The sequence below is a fragment of the Taudactylus pleione genome, unplaced genomic scaffold (assembly GCF_031769625.1).
Source record: "Taudactylus pleione unplaced genomic scaffold, aTauple2 ptg000027l, whole genome shotgun sequence".
Classification (NCBI taxonomy): domain Eukaryota; kingdom Metazoa; phylum Chordata; class Amphibia; order Anura; family Myobatrachidae; genus Taudactylus; species Taudactylus pleione.
In genome coordinates, this window is record NW_028284429.1 from 195008 (window position 1) to 217626 (window position 22619).

At 47.4% G+C, this 22619-nt stretch overlaps 1 protein-coding gene across 10 annotated transcripts in view; it reads left to right on the forward strand.

Moving 5' to 3' along the window:
• ANO5 (anoctamin 5) overlaps positions 1-22619 on the forward strand; it is a 73048-nt gene that overhangs the window by 20748 nt on the left and 29681 nt on the right. For 4 of the 10 annotated variants that reach the window (XM_088451768.1, XM_088451772.1, XM_088451773.1 and 1 more), the window contains 6 exons: positions 2687-2757; positions 7381-7428; positions 12606-12647; positions 15511-15624; positions 20955-21023; positions 22166-22450. In XM_088451768.1, the coding sequence (XP_088307894.1) occupies positions 2687-2757; positions 7381-7428; positions 12606-12647; positions 15511-15624; positions 20955-21023; positions 22166-22450 (629 nt within the window). The remainder of the gene's footprint in view (positions 1-2686; positions 2758-7380; positions 7429-12605; positions 12648-15510; positions 15625-20954; positions 21024-22165; positions 22451-22619) is intronic. The other 6 variants (XM_088451769.1, XM_088451776.1, XM_088451771.1 and 3 more) reach the window with 3 other exon arrangements.

Here is a 22619-nt window from a genome sequence, read left to right on the forward strand (position 1 = left end):
GCCCTAAGTGGGGTGAATATGTTGTGGACAATGGAGGAGGTGCCCCTTCAGAGCTGGAGCCCGGCGCAGGCGCCTCCTTTGTCTCCCATAGTTCTGCCCCTGGTGCCACAATATATAATTGGGAACATCTAACGGTAGATGCACATTCTTCTTATAATTAATTCTTGCTACATATAATGTTGCATGATTGAAGCTATTGCCACCCACAGATGCCCCCTAGGCTGCCTGTTCCATGCACTGCACCGGTCTCTGAGGAGGCTGCCAGCTGAGGTGCATGGAGCTCCCCCCCCCCCCCCCCCCCCCATGGCAGATCTGTTCCTGCCCTGCTGATAACATGAGCAGCAGACACTTTGCTGCAGGTGTGACTCTCGTACAAGTGATCGCTCTTATGCTGACACATCTGGGCGTATACTGCAGGAAGCTCCCCCGGATGATAAGCTGCAGAATGCTGAGGGTTACCAGGGCTGCCTGCAGACGAGAGAATTTATCTCTGCTGGTATTTTGGCTGTAAATACGAAGGAGGATATCTGTATTTCCTGGCACCACTAACACACATAATAGCTGCAGCAAATGGCGAGGATCCAGAGCAGCCAATCGGGAATGAGCTGTCATTAGTCCAACTTGCATTACACGGGTATAGCTAATGATGACTATGAGATCATAGGGTTATTAATGCACCTTCTCCTGCTCTCTGTTGCACCTTTGTGGGTGTACTAAGGGCCTGATTCAGAGCCGCTCGTAAGCAGCCGCTCCGAGCGATGTTCGCACATATGTGTATGGGTCGTAATGCGCATGCGCCAACCAGTCATTGCGGTCGGAAATCGAGCGCTCGCAAAATAGCGAGGGGCTGCTAATTTGAGTGACAGGATGAGGCGTTTGTGGGTGGTAACAGGGGAAGGTGCTTGAAAACGGGGAGTGGAGATCCAAAGGCAGGCGTGCCAAACGGTCAAAACGGGCGTTTTAAGGGTGTGCATAATTAACAAAGCAGCGTCATCGACCACGTCACTTGGTTGTTTCTTAGCCTGAACTGTTCGCATGATTGCGGTAGGTGAAACCTACCACAAGCACTGCGAGCAGTTCAGACGCCTTTTGATGTACTCGATTAATCAAATAAATAGCGGAGATGACGTAGGATGCGAGCGGCTAGGGGGCGTCTTTACAAAATAGCGAGCGCATGTTTCTTTCGCTCGCTCAGACATAGAGGCGTCAACAGACCGCAAAGAGCAAGCGCTCAATTTAAATAGCCGGCCCCTTTTTCTGAACGAGCGAGCGCAAATAGCGTCTGGCTCTGAATCAGGCCCTCTGTTCTTACCACCTTTATATGACACTGCGGCTACACCGTGACTTGTGCTTGTTGTGCTGTGTGTGGTGTTGTGCTGTGTGTGGTGTTGTGCTGTGTGTGGTGTTGTGTGCGTGTAACAGACTGTGTATTTGTGCCCTTGTGTTACATACGGTATGTGCAGTCATGGTGAGGTTTGAGCCGTATCATTACTTGTTTTATGTTTTTTGTCTCCATAACTTGTTGCATTGTCGATCTGTGCCTATCCTGCGCTGGCCACACATGTACCAATCCTCAGGCTGAGCCTTAATGACGAGCAGCAGGATCACTGCCCACATTGGCCAGATACCTGCTCTCATAGTCAGAACGCACTAGGTCCAGTTAGTGCAAATGACGTGCGCACAGAGGCTCCTAGCAGTTATTTACTAATACGTCCGCATGATGGTATCATTACAAGGCCCATTGCATCTACAAGTTGTGGATTTGTGTTTTATGAATAACATCCATGCATTAGATCCCAGTGATGGAATTACCAGCCCCTATGGTGCTCGGAGGTAAGGAAATGCCTCGTCCACCCTCCGGAGCCACCTTAGTGTTCTTTGAGCATTTCCCCAAAATTTTGCCGGCGATGCCGTGTTTTTCCCTGCCGGGACCTGTGCCATTGTATATACATTTGCTGTATAGCGGCGTGCAAGATTAATCTCCTACCAGTCAGTTGCTGATAAAGAAATTAACTTCAATGCCCTTCTGTGTGGTTACTGGCAGGAAGACATCACCCCGCTCATGATCAAATGTCTCCGCTGGGGGTGTGGGTTGAAAGATCTACAGTGAAAAGCTAGACACCAGATGTTAGGTCGACAGAGACAAAAGGTCAACACGAAAATGGTCGACACATTATATATATATATTTTATCCCTAATCTTCACCTTAACCCTCTGTCCCTTCTAGTGCCTAACCCTAACCCTAAAAAATAAATTAACCATTTTTGTGTTGACATTTGTACCTATCGACCGTCGTACATGGCGATCTTTATTGTGTAGACTTTTTGTCCCTGTCGACCTTTTGACTGTCTAACATCTGGTGTCTATCTAGACATTGTCGACCTTTTTACTGTAGATATTTACACCGTGACCCATACTAGCAGCTCTGTTGTATAAACCATCACATTTCGGTTCCCCCTGCTGATCTGAGTAACTGCTCAGCCTTATGTCAGACACATACTTAGCTGGATGGGTCACAATCGGGGTCTGTCTCTCTGCCGGGAGGGTAACCCAGACCTAAGGGAGCATACACTGAGTATGGCGCTGGCTTTCCTGCTGATGTGTGGGGCCGTGTTCCTGACTCTGGGCAGTGCCCGTTAGCTGGAGCCCTGCACTTTCTTCATCACTGTTTTCTGTCGTTCTCTAGGTGAAGACCCCAATGGGCCGCTGTACGAGATTAATTCTAATGCAGATTCCGAGCTGCCGGGTAACTCTGAGGTAGGTGGAAGTCTGTGTCTTATTCCCTCACTTCTTATCTAATATTGTGCTGCAAATAGAACTTGTGTCATCATTATGGAACCCAGGCCCTGATTCAGAGCCGGACGCTCAGAGAGAGCGCAATCTCTGAATCAGGGCCGGGCTATTTTTAAATTTTTTTTGTAGAGTGGCCTCCTGGCCACCCACAGCTATAGCGAGCGGCCAGGAAGATGGTCGCGATGGTCTTGACCATCGCGACCATTGGGCTTGCGACGAGACCCTTGTGATAGGGCCTTGTTGCCGCAAGCCCCAGAGAGATTTCGGCTCACACAGAGCCGAAAGGTCTCCCACTGACATCACTCGTGACGTCAGTGGAGCCGGCCCCAAACGGAGGCGTTCACATGGGAACACCTCCGTTCGGGCAGCTACTCCCCCGACACGCCCACCAAAGGTGGCGTGCTGTCACTCACCATCGACAGCACGCCCCCTTTGGTACGTGACCCGGAGCAACGGCTTGCCCGCCGCTATCCGGGTCTTGTGCATGCGCATGACGGAGCTAACTCTGTCGTGTGCATGCGCTCTGGGCCACCATCGACCAGGTTGCGAGTGATCTGCGTTTGCGACCGGGTCTGAATCAGGCCCCCAGTCTGATGTGACCTATCGTTCCGTTACTAAGGCCTTTTTTATGAAAGTGGGCAAGACACAGCGCCAAAGTCCGCTTTCTTCGTGCCACGCACCTTACATTGTGCGTCCATTCCTTGACTTCCGCCTAAGCGCTGGGGTTTGCAGAGCGAGGTGGCGCCATTGCGGAGGAGCAGACAGATAAAAGGTGGCGCGAGGGCGTTGCTGCAGACTAGGCGCAATGATGCGTCCAATTATAAAGGGGTCCTGGCTCTGCGGATGGGGGACACCGCCATTACTACTCTGGGAAAACACTTGTATTTTTCTGAACTGCCGGAGGTCTGGTCCTGGGTGCCCCTCGCTATCATTATTGTTTTATGTCCTAAAGCAGAGAGCATTATTTTCGGGAATATATAGAGATGTGAGGTTTGTAGATTTGCCCTGTGCCTCTCTCCCAGATTTCTTCCCACCGTACAGTGCCTCATGCCTCAGTTGGACACCTGATTGGGCAGGAATCTGGGGAATTGATGTGATCCGTCATTTATCTAGCAGTCTTTGAAATGACAGTTAGATGCCGATTGGTCATTGGCATCTCCTTGTCCCTCTCCCTCCCCCATCACACCATATAACAACCAATAAATTATAAAGATTATTTTGCTATACTGTTGTATCTAACAAAATTGCTATCTATTTTGTAAAAATAAATAGCTTGCCTGAAATAAAGATAAAAACATTACAGCCATCACAGTACAATTAGGAAATGTGTTCGGAACCTCCTGCAGATTTGGGATGGACCACTAGCAGTGAAAGGGTTAATGGACAAGTAAAAAAAACGGATGTATGTGATTAATCTGGGCCCGTTCCCTGGCGCTGCCCTACCTGGCGTGGAGCCTGGGGTCTCTCGCCCTGCCTGGCGTGGAGCCTGGGGTCTCTCGCCCTGCCTGGCGTGGAGCCTGGGGTCTCTCGCCCTGCCTGGCGTGGAGCCTGGGGTCTCTCGCCCTGCCTGGCGTGGAGCCTGGGGTCTCTCGCCCTGCCTGGCGTGGAGCCTGGGGTCTCTCGCCCTGCCTGGCGTGGAGCCTGGGGTCTCTCGCCCTGCCTGGCGTGGAGCCTGGGGTCTCTCGCCCTGCCTGGCGTGGAGCCTGGGGTCTCTCGCCCTGCCTGGCGTGGAGCCTGGGGTCTCTCGCCCTGCCTGGCATGGAGCCTGGGGTCTCTCGCCCTGCCTGGCGTGGAGTCGCTGCTGGTCCTGCGCAGTCGCTGTTAGACTATCGCACATTGTAGAAGCATGTGCAAATATTGACAGAAGTATTTCCTTATCAGGCCGGTGATCAGGAACGCGCCCTAACTTATATCTACACAGCGCAGTATCGCCAGGTGTTCATGTCGCTTTCTGAGAGACGTCTTGGACGCCCGAGTGTTGGAGGTGTCACCCTTTTTATTAACCCTATTTCCGATTGTCCGAGTAATGATCGGAGCTCCCCACAGGAAGATGTCGCTCTGTAGCGCAATATTGTGTTGAATTTTGTATCACGCCGCGTTCTCTGCACATAGCACACAACCACCTCCTCACTCCGCCTGTTTACACCCGTCATCCTCTGCAAATTCTGCTCCATCGCGCCAGCTGCCATATTGCTCCGCAGATCACACACTTTGGTGGCTATCTAGGGGCCCAAATGTAAACTGAACTGGGAAGTGTCACCGAGGTGCGTTTTCCACTGCGCCTTGGCCGTTTTATATATTGTAAATATGCAACCGTTCTGTGTAGTAGTGAATTGCGCTATATCTGATGCGCTGAGCTGTACGTACAATATGGGCCTCAAACCATGCAGTGCGCCATACACCTTCATACCGCCCTTGTCCGTGCAGCGCATGCTAGCAATACATGGCTGGACCCTAGATTATTCCTATGGGATATGACCGAAAATAAGAATAATTACGGAGGAAAACGTCATTTGCCACCTTAATACCTTTTTAAAGGTCAGTAATCTGTATAGGATTAACTTTTATCAAATATATATTATGATATAATATATATAGTACTCGCGTACCACCAACAGGCCATGTTTTGTGGATTTCTTTAATCATGCGCAGGTGAGTTGTTGGGTCACACAGATATGCTCAGACCATGACCTGTTTGTGGTAATTGAGGGCTGAGAACCACAGATATAGTGTATGTATGTACTGTATATATATCACTCCTAATTATGTGACACTTAGTACAGTAACATTGCAGACCTAAAACAATTAGTGATCTCGCCTTACTGGAGATGTACAGCTATATACCGGCATACTGCCAGTCCCCTGTGCCGGTGGTACCAGAAACAGGGGCCCTTATACTGATTGGGGCCCTGGATGTTTTCCCCGCCAGCCCCCACTATAATCCATGGCTGATGGCAGCAGGAACACAATTATACTTTCCGTCGTTGAATAACCCTTTAACCCCGCTGACGTCTCTAATTAGCTACATTAACTAATTATCTATACCACTAACCCGCGATTGTAAGCATTCACCATCTTTGCAGGATCTATGCATTAATGTCCCACTTATAGTGTGGATCCTGCTGCTCTTACTGTAGAGATTCCCCCTCTGTACTCAGGTGTCATGTCCATAATTAACACACTCCTCAATTAGTGATTGGCCGCTCTGGCTCAGTATTACTGTGAAACACAGATTTATAAACCAATACAGAAAACTGAGCGCCTCCCAGTGCGCAGGAAGGGCGCTGGCTGATTAAACTCTCCCCAAAAAGGTGCAGATCAAACAAAAACCAGGCGCAGATGCAGTCACCGCTCGGGATGCGAATATCTGCTTATGCCTGACTACACGCATGATTCCCTGGCACTCAATGTCCGATTTTACTTCCAACACTGCACCAGGCCTGTTATTTGTATTTCTGCATGTGGTTCTCCTGATAATCTGAATGTATTGCTGCGTGGAAATATATATATATATATATATATATATATATATATATATATATATATTACTTTCTAATCCTGCGAAGTGATCCTCATATAAATAAAACAAGTTAAGGCCTCAATACATCTGCGACTGTTTGCCGCAATTCTCCGATCCTCTGCCGCCTGGCTAGGGGAATCGGGGTATTCCACCATGTTTGATTTCCTGATTTTGCCGATCCTGACGAAAAATGATCGGGATCGGCGAAACGAGGAATTTTAACATGCAGAATTTTACCAATTCCCAGACAGATCGCCGATTGGCGTCGGGGGATCAGGGAATTGCGGCGCTGATGTACGGCTCACATTATTCTGTTTCATTAAACAACAATCCGATGTTAAGGGGGCCATACATCAGCGCCGTAATTCCTCGATCCATCGATGGTGATCGGTGGGCATTGGGGGAATTCTGCATGTTAAAATTACCTGATTCACCGATCCCGATCATTTTTTGGTCTGGATCGGCAAACTGGAGAAAGAGAACATGTTGGATTCCCCGACCCAGGCGTCAGAGGATTGAGGAATAGCAGCAGTCAGTCGCAGATGTGAGGGCCCTTTACCTCACTCAAGCTGGGTACACTGTATACGATCCGTCGTACGATATATTGTTCCGATCTGTAGTTAGTACACCCGATCCGTCCTTCGTGATGGTTCTACACAGCAGATGGGATAATGCAATGCTGCTACATGCAGCTCTGATGTACTGCGCCGTTATACATCGGATCGCGCAGTGCGTATGGCGTGTGCAATGTATTGTTACATCATGTTGTTCCATCTCTGAGTACCAGCATCGTATAGTGTGTACCCTGCTTAGAGAATGATCTATATAGGATGTATTAGGATGAGGTACGATTCATGTATGGCAATCTGTAACTGCTCAGTCTGCTCTCCAATGTAATATGCCCGTATCCTGCCCCCCTGCCTTTATTCCTGCCCGTCTCCTGCACCCTCGCTAATCTCACTTGTTTGTGCTGAAATTTGGATGACAAACATTTTTTTTATTTTAGTTTTTTTGCATTGTTACTTTACTAACCGCATTGTATATTTTTCCCATGATGCCGCTCTCAGGGCCTGAGCAGCACAGAAAGTACCTTTCTCATCACCAACCACCAGAGGGTAAGCGGCGGCGCCAACCGGTTGCATGTTATGTAGTAGCTGGGCGCAGCTGGTAGCGGTCGGTGCTGTAGTTGCATGTCTAGTAGTGGTGGTGTGAGCAACACATAGCAATGATTAACCTTCCATACACATTGGTGTGTGCCTGTATTTACCTACATATCCCAGGAGTGGCACAGGCCTCGGTGTAACACACCGAGGTGGGTGCGGCCATTGTGGGATTCCCCAATGTCTGTGTGTGTGTGTGTATACAGCCTGCCCGTTCCTAGAGCGTTGATTGGCTGGGTTATTGGTACAGCCCACAGAATGGCTGCTCCTGATGTCTATAGACCACAATCCACAATATGGATTGTAGAGTGCCAGATACTGTCCTCTGAGATAACGCACTATATCCTCGATCAGTAGCACTGCTGCCATGGCTGGAATCCCGCACATTACTGTGTGTGTATAGACCACAGGTACAATATGGATTGTATAGTGCCGGATGCTGTCCTCTGAGATAACGCACTTTATCCTCGATCTGTAGCACTGCTGCCGTGGCTGGAATCCCGCACATTACTGTGTGTGTATAGATCACAGGTACAATATGGATTGTATAGTGCCGGAAGCTGTCCTCTGAGATAACTCACTTTATCCTCGATCAGTAGCACTGCTGCCGTGGCTGGAATCCCGCACATTACTGTGTGTATGGAAGGTGATATTGGCATGTGTTAGTTTGTGTCTTGGTGAAGGGCGGTGGGTGGTCCTGGGTGGTCTTATGTTGTGTTGTGTTGGCTGTTGCTTCACTAACCTGTTCGTTTAATACTAAACCTTTCAATTCCAGGCTCCGGATCCATCCGCAGCTACACTGCCGCCATATGTACTTAGACTTACCAATGAGTATTGCCCCCACCCCCCCACTGTGCGCGCGCGCACACACACACGAATTTCACTGGAGCCCCCCCAGTGAAGTCTTTCTTTTATTATTTTCCTTTTCATGTAGAACCTTTTTTTAATTAAAATGATCCAGTCGTTGAAATACAGCCAGACGCTATATATTCCAAATGATGACCGTCTATAGGAGTCTCCCTCTTGCTGGGATAGATACACCCAGCCCTCCATCGGTGAGGGGGTAATCTGCTGCGCTGCATGGACCAGGCACCGGGGGTAGAAGTGTCTGCCAATGTTGGAGTAACCATTTAATGGTGGATTTGGTAACTGAGCGGTAACATTGCGGTGTACAGGAAAGTCCTGTTCTAGTAACTTCATTCCTGGAAGATTTGTACAAGAAACTGTATGAAGAATAGTAAACCGGGATGCTGTCCTTGGAACCAGTCCTGATCCTTCCTCTCCGGCTATACGCAGAACATATAGGGCGGAATTCAATTGTTCACGCGGTCCGGATCTCCCGTCTAAAGTGACAGGAGATCGCGGGCCGCTATTCAATTGCTGCCATTTTTCATGCTGATCGCGCCCAAAGTGGTCGGGTTTAGCCACGTAAAGCAGCTACCCCTGACCAAAGTGCTGGGCGCGACCGCGAAAAGTGATATTTGGGCGCCTGAACAGGTCACGTTTCGCACATTTCAGCTCACCCCCCCCCCCCTTGGGGCTGCGAGCTGAAATGGAGCGCTGACAGCTGATCGCGCCCAACAGGAGCAACAATTGAATAGCTGCGATGGGGCTGGAAACAATTGAATTCCGCCCATAGAGAGAGACATCTGTGGGCCGAGTGACATTCTGTAATATAACAGACTGCATCCAAAATATATTTTTGCTTCTGTCAGACTGCGACTGTTTGGTACCACCCCCGAGCTATTGTACTCTGAGAGCAATTTAATAACTCGGCAGGAGAGCTGTAGAAATACTTAGAGGGGTTGTGAGGAAGAGAAGTAAAACCATGGCACCTGTACTGAGTTTTGATGTCTTTAATTATATTACACAAATACAGCAGCTGAATGGGTGGATGTTTTATTTTGCTTATTAAGGACGAGGTGGCCCTGAATCCGCTGTATAATATAGATGGTAATTCGCCTGTAATTCTCCGTCACACAGCAGCATTATAGTGATTGGCCAGCGGACGGGTGGGTGTGGGCATCATGCATTTTGCTCACATCCTTTAATCGGATGCCCATGTGACCTGCTGCTGCGTCCCCTCAATATATTTCTGCGGCTGAGGGTATCCCTGTACTTCTATGTGTATGTAGTCACAGGACACGAGCCAGTATAGGGATCACTATGGTCAGGGCTGTTGTGCTCACATCAATTGTAATATATAGCCGACGTGTCGGCGTATGTCTCGGTGAGAGTCCCTGTGTTCCTTTGCTACCTCCATAGTTCACACTTCATTATGTAGTAAAGCAATAAACGATCAATGGCGAGAGCCTGGTGACCTGTCGTCCTTTGTGTAATTGTTTTTGTACTGGTCACATATTCCGAATCCAGTCAGCAAAGGAAACGTTAGTTACAGACCCTGACTGATGGCTGCCTGGGCCTAGTACTTACAGCCACAGCCATCCCTGTTATATATGGTGAGATTGCAATCCCTGCTTATATTACACCTGTAATCAAATAACAGGGCGCCCGGCAATTATTTGTACCCATTTTCCATGACCGATGAAAGGATGGTCCTGACCACCAGCTGGAGGGGTAACCAGGGATCCACCTGCCATAAGTGTCATTTCCCCCTCTTCTCCTGCCCCTGCCATCCTTCCGTCACCCTGAAAAGTTACCCCCAGTGTAAAGGGGGCACCTCTGCTGCCACCGGTCGGGGGGAGATTAGAGTAAGCAGATACAGGGCCTGATTCATTATGGATCGCAACTGCGAATGCAATAGCGTTTACGCACACAGTCTGACTGCGATCATATGCTAATCCACTGCGATCGCTATGCCATCGCAGCACTACATAAGGACACCCACTTTACCTTACACATCCGTAATGTTTACTAAGACTGTGAAACCATCGGTAACAGTGAGTACCATCGCTGCCTCACGCACACTAGCACAGGCTCTGACCTTACTCAGGAATAGCGAACGTCAGCGCACGCTATGAGTACTCAGGCTGCGTATAGCATCACAATGGATAATTTATGCACGCCCATGCAACGGCGTTCAAAATCACTGGCACGCCTATGTTCCGCTGCCCCCGTCCCCACCCACAGACGGTGCTTCCTGTCAATTACTCAGCAATGGTTCTGCGTAGTCACTGCAATCGCTGTGGAGTGTTCATGCACTGCGATTCATGCGCAAAACGCAACAATCGGACGATTGCGTGTAATGAATCAGACCCACAGGCTGCACTGCACCCTGTGGGTTACGAGTTACCTTAGCTGTACATGTTTTCTGGGTTTCCCAAGTACATTCTATTCTACAGCCAGTAATGATCTCTATCGGTTTTCCCTTAATTCCGTTCTCGCTTTATCATATTGTCCCGGAGACAAACAGAAATATTCCAGGAATGCTGATCTTCTCGTACAGTCAGTAACCGGCCTGTTCCTCCTCCGGGTCATAGCGCTGTATGTGTCTGGCTGCTCGTTACACCTCTGAATGGACCGCAAGCAGCGTGTTCCCTGGCACCTAGCAGAGATAGGACCTGATTCAGAGCCGTTCGCTATTTGCGGTCGTTCGTTCCAAAACAAGGGGTGGCTATTCAAATGATCTGTTCGCAAATTTCAGTCTGTTCCCACCTCAAAGTCTGAACGAGCGCGCAAAACATACGCTCGTTTATTTGTTAAAAACGCCCCCTGGCCGCTCGCACCATACGTCATGTCCGCTATTTATTAGATTAATCGAGTACATCGTACAGCGTATGAACTGCTCGCTATTCTTGTGGTTGGTTTTTTCAACCGCTATTTTGCGAGCAGTTCTGAGTTTAAAAAAACCAAGTGACGTGGTCCATGACGCTGCTGGATTAATTATGCACTCCCTTAAAACGCCCATTTTGACCTTTAAGCACGCCTGCGAACGGATCTCCACTCCCCCGTTTTCAAGCACCTTCCCCTGTTACCACCCACATACGCCTCATTCTGTCACTCAAAATAGCAGGCACTCGCTATATAGCGTACAAATGATTTTCGGCCGCACTGACTGGTTCGCGCATGCGTACTAAAATCCGTACGCATGCGCGGATGTGCGAACATCGCTCGGAACGAGCGTACTGCCGCTAGCGAGCGGCTCTGAATGAGGGCCATAGACTGATACATTATGGCTGATACTGCAGAGAGAACTTAAATTGCAACATTTTGACACAAGAACTGTGCTGGTAATTGTGTATTATATCCATCTATATCACATGGCTATTATGGTATCTCTTACTTATAGGATCTAAATTAACAAGATAATAAAGAGCCTGGATAATATAATATTTATTTACATGAGCCACAGGGATAAAGAAGAGATTTATTAATTTGTACATACAGACATAATAATTGACTTGCATAGAGGAGAATAATATAGGTCTGCCAAATTAGGTGACAGAACCCTTGGCATAATATTTTAAATTCTATTTTCTTCTTTAATCTTTATTTTTAATACTTCGCCATCTATGAATCTTTAGAGGGACTATATACATATATATATATATTAGGGATGTGCAGGCTCGGATAGGTTCGAGTTTGCACGCCGAGTTCGGATTTTTCCCTCCAAAAAACGGGACTCAGAAAGAGGCAAAACGTCATCTTGCATGGACAAACATCATCATTCCTGGACTTTTGTCCATCCCTAATATAAAAATATATATATATTTTAATAAACAATCAATAAGTTATTTTTTAGTAATATATCACTCGACCAGTGCACCCATACACTACTTCTTTTTTTCATTTTTTTGTTATCTATAATCAATGGTAGTAGGTAGCACACCTCCTTGATACATAAAATTTTAGGATAAGAATAATTATTTTGTATTTATAAGGTGGTTATCGAGTAGAATCTGTGCGGTGTTTTATGTTTCTCTATTAAATTGTTCCCTGGCACCTGTCAGGCGTTTCGCTGGATAATGCTCTCAGGGCATTACTTGTGCTATTGTCGCTGCTTTATGCTAAAGATGGCAGACTTGCATTGCTAGTAGTTTAGCGCAAGGTCCTATCTCGGCGATTCCCTAATAAAACCGCTGTTAATGTTGTATCTTGTGCTTGCAGAGATGATATGTTATTATTAGTACTGTTGAGATTCACATTCTGAACTTCTGCTGATTACTCCACAGAAATGGCGCAAGCAGGGCCTTTTCCTGAAGAGTCGCCTACGGGTACAGGACCTATTAGTGTTGGTTTGATTGGATGTGGTGTTGAGAATGCTAAACCCAAAATTAAAGTTGTCTTATATAACAAAGTGACTAATAACATTTACATACTGTATATACATTTATCAATCATCACACACCTTGATGCGAGATGTGGACATTTACGCTGCCCGCACAAGGGGCCAATCTGACTGTGAGCTCCGAGCGACTGGATCTATAGGAACTTGGGGACAAATTTATCAGATCCAGCCAATCAGTGCTCGGGTTTAGGTGGAGACTGTGGAGCTATTGTTCACTGTTATCATCCATTTAAACTACACATCTTTGTGATCTCCTGCAGCCTAAAATCTCTGCACATGCTGCCCCCTAGGGCTCCCCCATAGTGCTGCCCCCATAGTGCTGCCCCATAGTCCTTCCCCCATAGTGCTGCCCCCTACTGCTGCCAGGCACAACCATTACCTGACCTATTGGAAAATGCTTATGAAAGGCCCAGGTACCATAATTCCAGAACTTTCACATTACGCCCTCTCCCGTCCCTCTCGCCATCTATATATCATATGTATTCTGGTAATACCCTCTCTTATATGTGAATGTTGTTAGTAGCTCTTTTATAAGCCAAATTAATTTATTAGGTTTATTGTTGTTGTTTTTTTTTAATGTCTTGTTTGCGAATTGAGCTACTAATACCCCACCCCATGCGCTCGTATTGCAGGCGGATATCTGGTTATACCACTACTATAAACCTCTGCGCCCTGGACTAAAGCGATTGCGGGACCGCTAATGCGTCTGGCTGCACGTGCGCAGGGCCCTGCCGCTTCTCTCTGGCTAATGGAATTTGCAACAGAAAAACGTTTGTATGAAGCCTGTCAGACGTTCACGTTCCTACACCTCAATTGAGACGCCTGCGCGGAGCGACTTAGGCACATGTGCAGTAGTAAATATACGCTCCGCTACGTCTGACATCACCAGCGGGTACATCTCAGTATGAGGCCCTGTGTGTTTTGCAGTAGGTGAGGATAGAATACTGCAGCCAGCAAATCACTAACGTTATTCATGCAACTTGGCCATTTTCTTGTTTACAGCCATTAAAAGGGCCTCGGATATAGCGGGGGACGCGACGAACAGCCGAACCTGCAGCATTCTCCCATTTATCAATGTGAACTTATTACATATCATTGCATAAATGGCAAAACCATTTGTTACTTTAGACAGAGATCTAGGGAGCATTTCTCACTCTCACATCAAAGTGCCTTGGTTTGCACCAGTGCATATGGGATGGTCAGCCCAGGAAACGTGCTCTCTCGGTCTTTATTTATTTATTTGTTCTTGGCCCTGATGCTGTCTAGCAGCCAGGTAGTAGGGTTAAGTGTCTGTAGTGCCAGGGACCAAGGGCTATGCTGGGAGAGCGATTGTGGCTGCAAGCCACTGCTGACTACTGAATACGAGGAGTGCTGGGACATTTCTGTTTATCTGTGTTATATTCCTGTGTGTGTCCAGGCCTATGCTCACATATGCGAAGTGCCTGCTGCCATTAAAAGACGCTGCTTTACCGAGTACCTGCCTGTCTGGAATCCTCATTTCTGTACCCCGTGTTACAATATGTTTTGGGTTTGTTACTTGCTAACTTGAAGGTGATGGCTCTCCCTGCATAAACCATTGCACAGGATCTGTTGGAGTAATTACAGGTTATGTATAAGTGGATAGTTACATTAAGTATTAATGATGACTGAGTTGGCAGGTGTTTGGTGTGACATTAGAGGTTACCTGTGAACTCTGAATCCCAACCAGGTTCATGTGTCATATTGCCTATTCTATAGCTCTCATCTCTGGCTGTTTAACCCCTTCAGTATACTGTTTAGTAGCTATGTACAGTCTGTATACTAGACTGCAGGGTCCTATAGTCTGCGGGGGTCCATGTTTCATGTGCAGGTTTATGATGAGGTATAAGCTGCCCAGTCATACAGTTTTTTATATATTCTGTCTAGTAATATATTTACTTGATAGTCACTTTATAACTGCCCCAATAAGGGATTCCGATCAGTATGTGACAGAGATTGAACAGACTCCTGATTAAAGTTACGGTTGTACAATGATTGATCACTGGGAGTCGGCCGCTCGGCCCAACCACAGAAGAACATAGGACCCGACGACTTTTGGCTGCTGACATCTGTTGCCAATTTGAACATCAGTCCTGTTACTCAGCAGTCAGGTCAAAGTCCTCCATAGATTAAAACCTTGGTTGTTTTAGGAGAGAGAATACAATATACCTTCTACTGTAACGTTTGACACGCATGATTGGGGGCAGCGTCACATTGAGATGCGGCATGACCAGAACCCAAAGCTTTGTCCATCGTCAAGTGCTAGGCTGTCACTTGCTGCCTCCTCTACCCTCTGAACACCCATTAATTGTCGCTTTCATTGTCGCTGATGAACGGGGGGCATAGCTCCAAACTTTCCCCAGTTTGCTGTTTTTTTTTTTACTCCATTCTTTGGCAATTTGATAGCTATTCACAAACATTTGCCTTTTTAAGTTGCGGTTTGGCTAGCTGCTCTCCCTGCTTCCATCACTAACAGCTCTGCAGACGCCCCTGTAATCGCAGGATGCTACCTGAGGCAATGCTTGGGAATATAACCGATTATCTATAACTAGCTGGTGATTGGTTACGTCTACTCTGTGTTAGGGCGGGGCCTATTTGTGTCGTGTCTCTAGTGTTCTGGGTAATGTCCTTTTCCCTCCCTCACTATGGTTTCTGTGCAGAGTTGGGAGTCATGTAGACGCTATACGCCGCTGTCTGTGCTGGAAGACCCTCTCCCCTCGGTCATTACTACTGTAGACTGTAACCTCTGATCCCTACTTTTATTTCCACAGATAGATAAACACCACCAGAGTAAGGACTCCGTCTTCTTCCGCGATGGAGTCCGAAGAATCGATTTTGTACTCTCCTATCTCGATGAACCAAGCAAAGAGATGGATAAGAAAGTGGTAAGTTCATTATAAGCCAGAAATATATAATTATTAAATACATTTTGTTTAGTTTGTAGAGTGCGTCAGTTTTCGGTCTCTTGTTGAAGTCAGCAGTTTATAGCCTGAAGCCAGATATACAGCCATGGCCAAAAGTATTGAGAATGATGCAAGTATTGGTTTTCACAAAGTTTTTGTCAGATGTTACTATGGTATACTGAGGTAACATTACAGCATTTCATAAGTGTCAGATGTTACTATGGTATACTGAGGTAACATTACATAAGTGTCAGATGTTACTATGATATACTGAGGTAACATTACAGCATTACATATGTGTCAGATATTACTATGGTATACTGAGGTAACATTACAGCATGACATAAGTGTCAGATGTTACTATGGTATACTGGGGTATCATTACAGCATGACATAAGTGTCAGATGTTACTATGGTATACTGAGGTAACATTACAGCATTTCATAAGTGTCAGATGTTACTATGGTATATTGAGGTAACATTACAGCATTACATAAGTGTCAGATGTTACTATGGTATACTGAGGTAACATTACAGCATTACATAAGTGTCAGATGTTACCATGGTATACTGAGGTAACATTACAGCATTTCATAAGTGTCAGATGTTACTATGGTATACTGAGGTAACATTACAGCATTACATAAGTGTCAGATGTTACCATGGTATACTGAGGTAACATTACAGCATTTCATAAGTGTCAGATGTTACTATGATATACTGAGGTAACATTACAGCATTACATATGTGTCAGATGTTACTATGGTATACTGAGGTAACATTACAGCATGACATAAGTGTCAAAGGGTTTTGTGGACAATTACATTAGGTTTATGTAAAGAGTCAATATTTGCAGTGCTGACCCTTCTTTTTCAAGATCTCTGCAATTCGCCCTGGCAGCTGTCACTCACCTTCTGGACCACATACTGACTGATGGCCGCCCATTCTTGCCTAATCAATGCTTAGAGATTGTCAGAATTTGTGAGTTTCTGTTTCTCCACCCGCCTCTTGAGGATTGACCACAAGTTCTCAATGGGATTAAAGTCTGGGGAGTTTCCTGGCCATGGACCCAACATTTCGATGTTTGTTCCCGAGCCACTAAAGCAGCCCATACATGGTGCGATTCTTTGCACAATGTGTACGATTGCGATCAATCATGCACATCGTGTGTAGTTTATGTCCATTTACGATGCCGCTGCGCGACCCCGCCGTTGTAGAGCTGGATCGTAGATCTGACGGTAAAGCCGTAAGATTGCGGTCTATCATGAACAGTGTGATACATATGCATATGAGGATCGTAACGATCAATCGTACACCATTTTGACCACATCGTATGTAGAATTTCAAGGGAACAATTTAAAGGGCAATTGTACAACACATCTTAACAGCAGAAAATGGCAAGGTGCTCCATAAGGTATTGTTTGTCACCAAACTGTTCTTGGATGGTTGGGAGAAGTTGCTCTTGGAGGATGTTTTGGTACCATTCTTTATTCATGGCTGTGTTCTTAGGCAAAATTGTGAGTGAGCCCACTCTCTTGGGCTGAGAAGCCACCCCACACATGAATGGTCTCAGGATGCTTTACTGTAGGCATGACACAGGACTGTGGAAGGCCCAGAACAGGCTTCCTGGCTCACAGTTCTGCCTGGTGCACTCCACAGTGAGGTCCGACTGGGACCCCAGCCACTCCTTAAGGCATCCCAGACCAATTGCCACCCCTCAGTGAAGTTTTCATCCAGTTCCATCCAGTGAAAGACCCAGAACAGACTCCCCAGGTCAAAGTTTTGCCCAGCGCACACCAGCGACTACCTCGTGTTGGTTTTATCCCAATCTGTACAGGGGTGTCCAAATGCATAACAAACAAACCTACCAAGGAAATTTATATATAAGTTAATCTTAATTTTTTGGAGAAGTCCTCTTTAATAACCAATGCATATGCTAGAAGCTAGAGCAGAGCGGTGCACGTCTGTAACTATACTTTACTGAAGAGACTGTAAAACCAGTAATCGCCTCTACAGTCCCCTGTGCGAGCCACAATTACTTCCCTCTGTGCTGGTTGTGAGCGAGCTTGGAGGGGTTCTGTCTGTTACCTCATTCCCTGCTCTTGGTCATGTTTTCAGCCATTTCCATCCCTAAACACGCCCCCAGTGATCTCACACACGCTAGTGCACTAGGCCACACCCACCAATTGTGCTATGCCTCAATAAGATTGACAGGAGAGCTCTGGGACAATGGGCCTGATGCAACAAAGGGAGAAGCCTATGGGCTTCTATCAGGAGGAGCGCTGTGATTGGATCCCACCAAGCACCCCCCACGGCATGCGCAGTAGGACGCCAGAGGGACTTACCGAGAGCGCAGAGGAGGGCTCTTACCGAGAGAGCAGAGGGGGTCTCTTACCGAGAGAGCAGAGGGGGTCTCTTACCGAGAGAGCAGAGGAGGTCTCTTACTGTGAGAGCGGTCCTTTGCGAATTCCTTCATGCTTACCGGCGGTCCCACTTTCCGCCCAATAAGAGGAGACAAACTATGGCGATTATACAAGCTCCGTCACAGAAACAAGCTACTTTCCCACAACAAGAATATTTATTTTACGTTCCCTGAATATAAAAATAAGGAAATAGGTTTTTATACCTCCCCCTATGTAACATAAACAGGTATATAACTGGGGTAAATGTATCAAGCAGTGAAAATAGTGAAGAAGTTGTCGAGTACATTCTATACAATAATAGGAGCTGATTGGTTGCTATGGGTAACTTCCCCCCTCTATTCACAGCTGTATACCTATATACCCCTCTGTGTGTTACTTGTATTTACCCTTCTCTGCATAAACAGTGGCTGGAAATAGTGACATTAGATAAATAATCTGTGCTCGGCTGTGATCACACGTCTCCTGTGGAGCCATTTGGCAGCGCGCCTGGGGCTGCAGGATAACGGAATCGCAGGGCGTCTCCCCTCATAGGTCTGAGAGCAGCTACAGCCGGCCGGGCTAGGTGCTGGCTATGTCTCTGGGGTTACTTTCCAAGCGCTATTCACCTTACATAACCGTTCTACAGTTCATTCAAAGCCGTTAGGAATTATTGGCCGTTACAGTGCTGTGTTATTGGAGTATGGGTCAGACAGACTGCCCTGTGTATAAATCCCCGGGAAGGTGCAAACAGATTTATCAACTGCGCGCGGCGTTCTTGCGACACACAGTGGGACGGCTGCCAGAGGGGATTGCAACAGCGGGAACTGAGACTTAGAAGGTTACGGTGTCATAGACCACAATACCACATGGACGTGTCACAATAGTTCAAGGAGTTCCTAAGGGGGTTTCCCTGTAAAAATAAAGGTGGGTTTGCTGGTCAGAGGTGGGGGGGGGGGGGGGGGGTAATAATTTACTATTTATTCAATGTATTAGTTATACTTTTTGCTTTTGAAAGTAAAGTTGACTTATAAAGACTTCCTCGTCGGTTCGGCGAGCCTGTCTATATGCCGACCAGGAACCTTATCTTGTTTTGAGGCGTCTTAACGAGGATGAAGCAGACTGCCTACAGCTACAGGTGCGTCCACATACATCGTACTACCTTGCCAGCAAAACAGGCTTTCAAGTCGCGCCATGCCGTGGCACGACTCAGTAGCGCCGAGCGTCTTTTCATGTGACTTTTTCCCTTAAAATGCGGCTGTATCTGCATGCGAAACGCTACGTTACAGTGTCGGCGGCTGTGACTGGCGGTGTCGGCGGCTGTGACTGGCGGTGTCGGCGGCTGTGACTGGCGGTGTCGGCGGCTGTGACACTGTAACGTAGCGTTTTGCATGCAGATACAGCCGCAGTCGCGCACAGAATATAGTCATGCCGCATATCCTTTTAATCAGCAGAAGCTGCTTGTGCTCCCCATTCACGTTACGAATAAGAGGCATATTAAGGGAAAAAGTCGAATGATAAGACACTCGGCTATACCAAGTCGCATGGCGCTCCCGTGTTCTGTGTAACCAAACTTGTAGTGCAAGGAAGTAAGATGCGTGTGGACACATCTGTAGATATGGCGTGTCCGCACAAGCCTGCTCATAGCTGGCAGCAGGCCTGATTTTCACAGGGCAGCCCTGTTTTCGGTCTCCATGCACTAGGAACGAAACTGTGGGCAAAGCTTGGCTGTGAGGGGCCGTCATGTGACTGGAATTACCCAGAGGCCTTTTCTGCTACGTCTGAGTGGCTCATTAGTTCCGCCTTCAGCCCATGCACAGACTCAGCTGCTTGGGATGTGTAGAATGTTTCCTGCTGTGGAGAAGGGGATATGGTGGGCTGGGGGACTTCCTGTGGTTTCTCCTTCGCCATGCCCGGCATATTAGCCCTTATTTGGTTGTCTGTGTGATGTGTCCCCCAGCTGACTCCTGACTCCGCAGCCCACATCATCCGGATGCACATGCTCTGTAATGAGTCACCGTGTATCATCCATTCCCTGTATGCTGCCGCCGGCATTGCGTGCAATCTGCTGCTGCCGGCAAACTGCATGGGATACATGATCTGTATGTATCATGTCACTGGTCTTAGGCTGCTGGTAGGAATTCACTTACTCATTTGTGCCACCTAGTGGTGGGTGCTTGTATGTGCTTATTAATGCATCACTGTTCTAGTGTTACTGGTCACCCAAGCTCACAATTCAGGTTCTTGGAATGGTTTTTTATGCCAGGATCACGGGCAGCAAATCAGCGGCAGCGCACATGTCCAGGACCAGAAGGAGCAGACCATATGAAGCCCTGCTGGGAACAGTCTGCTGCGCCCACGAATTAATCTGGGCCGAACTTTAGCGGGACAGCCATGAAACGCGTTTCACTGTACCAATGTCTATTGCCGAATCCTTTGCAGTGGTAATATGGGAGCCAGGGAGGGTTATGTGTGTACCCAGCCGAGTAATCCTGTACTTCATAGGATGTGTGTTGTGTCTTCCTCCAGCAGGGCTTCCACAGCTCGGTGTAGTCAGGTTTGGGGGGGGACGACGACTATATTACGGGTGCAGCGTTGAATAAAAAGTGCAGGTTTTCAGATTTCCCTGTAACTTTTAACTTAAGAAATCCGTGAACTGTGAGTACAAGTTGTTCTATTTAAACAATTACTAAACCTAAAGATATTTATCGGTGTCCGTGCTGGCATGGATGAGGTTAGTCCCAGGCTGGCCACATATATTATCAGTAACTGGGATTTCCGTTACAGCGGTCTATAGAAGTATTCGCATCCCTCTATCATCCCAGCCTATAGCGTCTGCCGCAGTAACATTAATACTTCCTGGTACTTGTCCATAATCAATAAGGTACATTTAATGCATTTTGTTCCCTGTAGGATAGAAGACGAGAGTTTGAATTAAATCTGCAGAAGGCCGGGCTGGAGCTGGAGACTGAAGACAAGAAGGTGGGTTGTATCCCCGGATATCTGTGACACAATACACTGCTCCCAGATCTTTGTCTCTGAATTATGTCATCTGTGACCCAGTGTCTGAGCTACGTATTCTGTTCACTGATCACCTCCTGCTTAGGGCACTATGTAATAGCCCCCGATATGTGGGAGCCGGTGCGATTCCGGTAAGATAGTCATTTTATTTAATGTGCAAATCAGTTTACAGGCAAAACCAAATTGGAAGCCACAGGCTGAGAGTTATATAGTGGAAGGAGCAGGGTCCCCATCAGCACAGAGTATATCAGGAGATCAGTGATGTGTCAGTGAGGACAGGGCTGCATGTGACAGGGGCAGTGACAGGATGTGAGGAGGGGAATGGAGGCAGCAGGAAGCCACAGACTGAGAGTTATATAGTGGGAGGAGCAGGGTCCCCAGCAGCACAGAGTATATCAGGAGATGAGTGATGTGTTAGTGAGGACAGGGCTGCATGTGACCGGGGCAGTGACATGATGTGAGGAGGGGAATGGAGGCAGCAGGAAGCCACAGACTGAGAGTTATATAGTGGGAGGAGCAGGGTCCCCAGCAGCACAGAGTATATCAGGAGATGAGTGATGTGTTAGTGAGGACAGAGCTGCATGTGACAGGGGCAGTGACATGATGTGAGGAGGGTAATGGGGGCAGCAGGAAGCCATAGACTGAGAGTTATATAGTGGAAGGAGCAGGGTCCCTATCTGTGCATAGAGATGTGATGCTCCTGGCAGGAAGATTGTGCTATAATAAAACGCAGCTCCCATAGAGCAAGGGTCTGACTAGTTGTTTATATGACCTTAGATAGAAGTAACATTCTCCCAGAACTAAGCAGAATATTCTGAAATCACAATTACTGTAAGGTATTCAGAACCCTACTATGTAAATCAGGTAATGGGTAGTAGTAGATTCCAGATATGATTCCAGCAGAACAGTGTAGAGTGAAAAAAATAAAATGGCTTTATGCACTCTCTGCCCTTATTTGTATGTACTGAAACAGTAGTTGCCACCCACTCGCCAGCGTTCATCCTGTAGTGCCTGCAGTAGCTGCAGCGCAGTCTGCGCGTTACCATGACGTGATATAGTAATATGGCGTCGTACACTGAGCCAGGACTATTTTGTTCCTACAGGAATCTGAAAATGGAAAAATCTATTTTGTTAAAATCCACGCACCCTGGGAGGTCCTGGCCACCTACGCGGAAGTGCTAAACATCAAAGTGCCCATTAAGGAGAATGACCTGACCGCCAAGATGGACAACCCTCTAAATTACGCATTGAAGCTCTTCAGATTGCCGGAGAACGTCATGAACCCGGAGCCGGACTATTTCACCGCCCCATTCAGCAAACAGCGGCAGGAGCTGTTTCTCATCCATGACCAGAACACGTTCTTCTCCCCGGCCACCAGGAACCGTATAGTAAGTGATGGGGACAGAGGCTGCAGAGGGGTGGGGGGATCGCTGTGTGAGGGGTGGGGGGATCGCTGTGTGAGGATCGCTGTGCGAGGGGTGGGGGGATCGCTGTGCGAGGGGTGGGGGGATCGCTGTGTGAGGGGTGGGGGAATCGCTGTGTGAGGGGTGGGGGAAT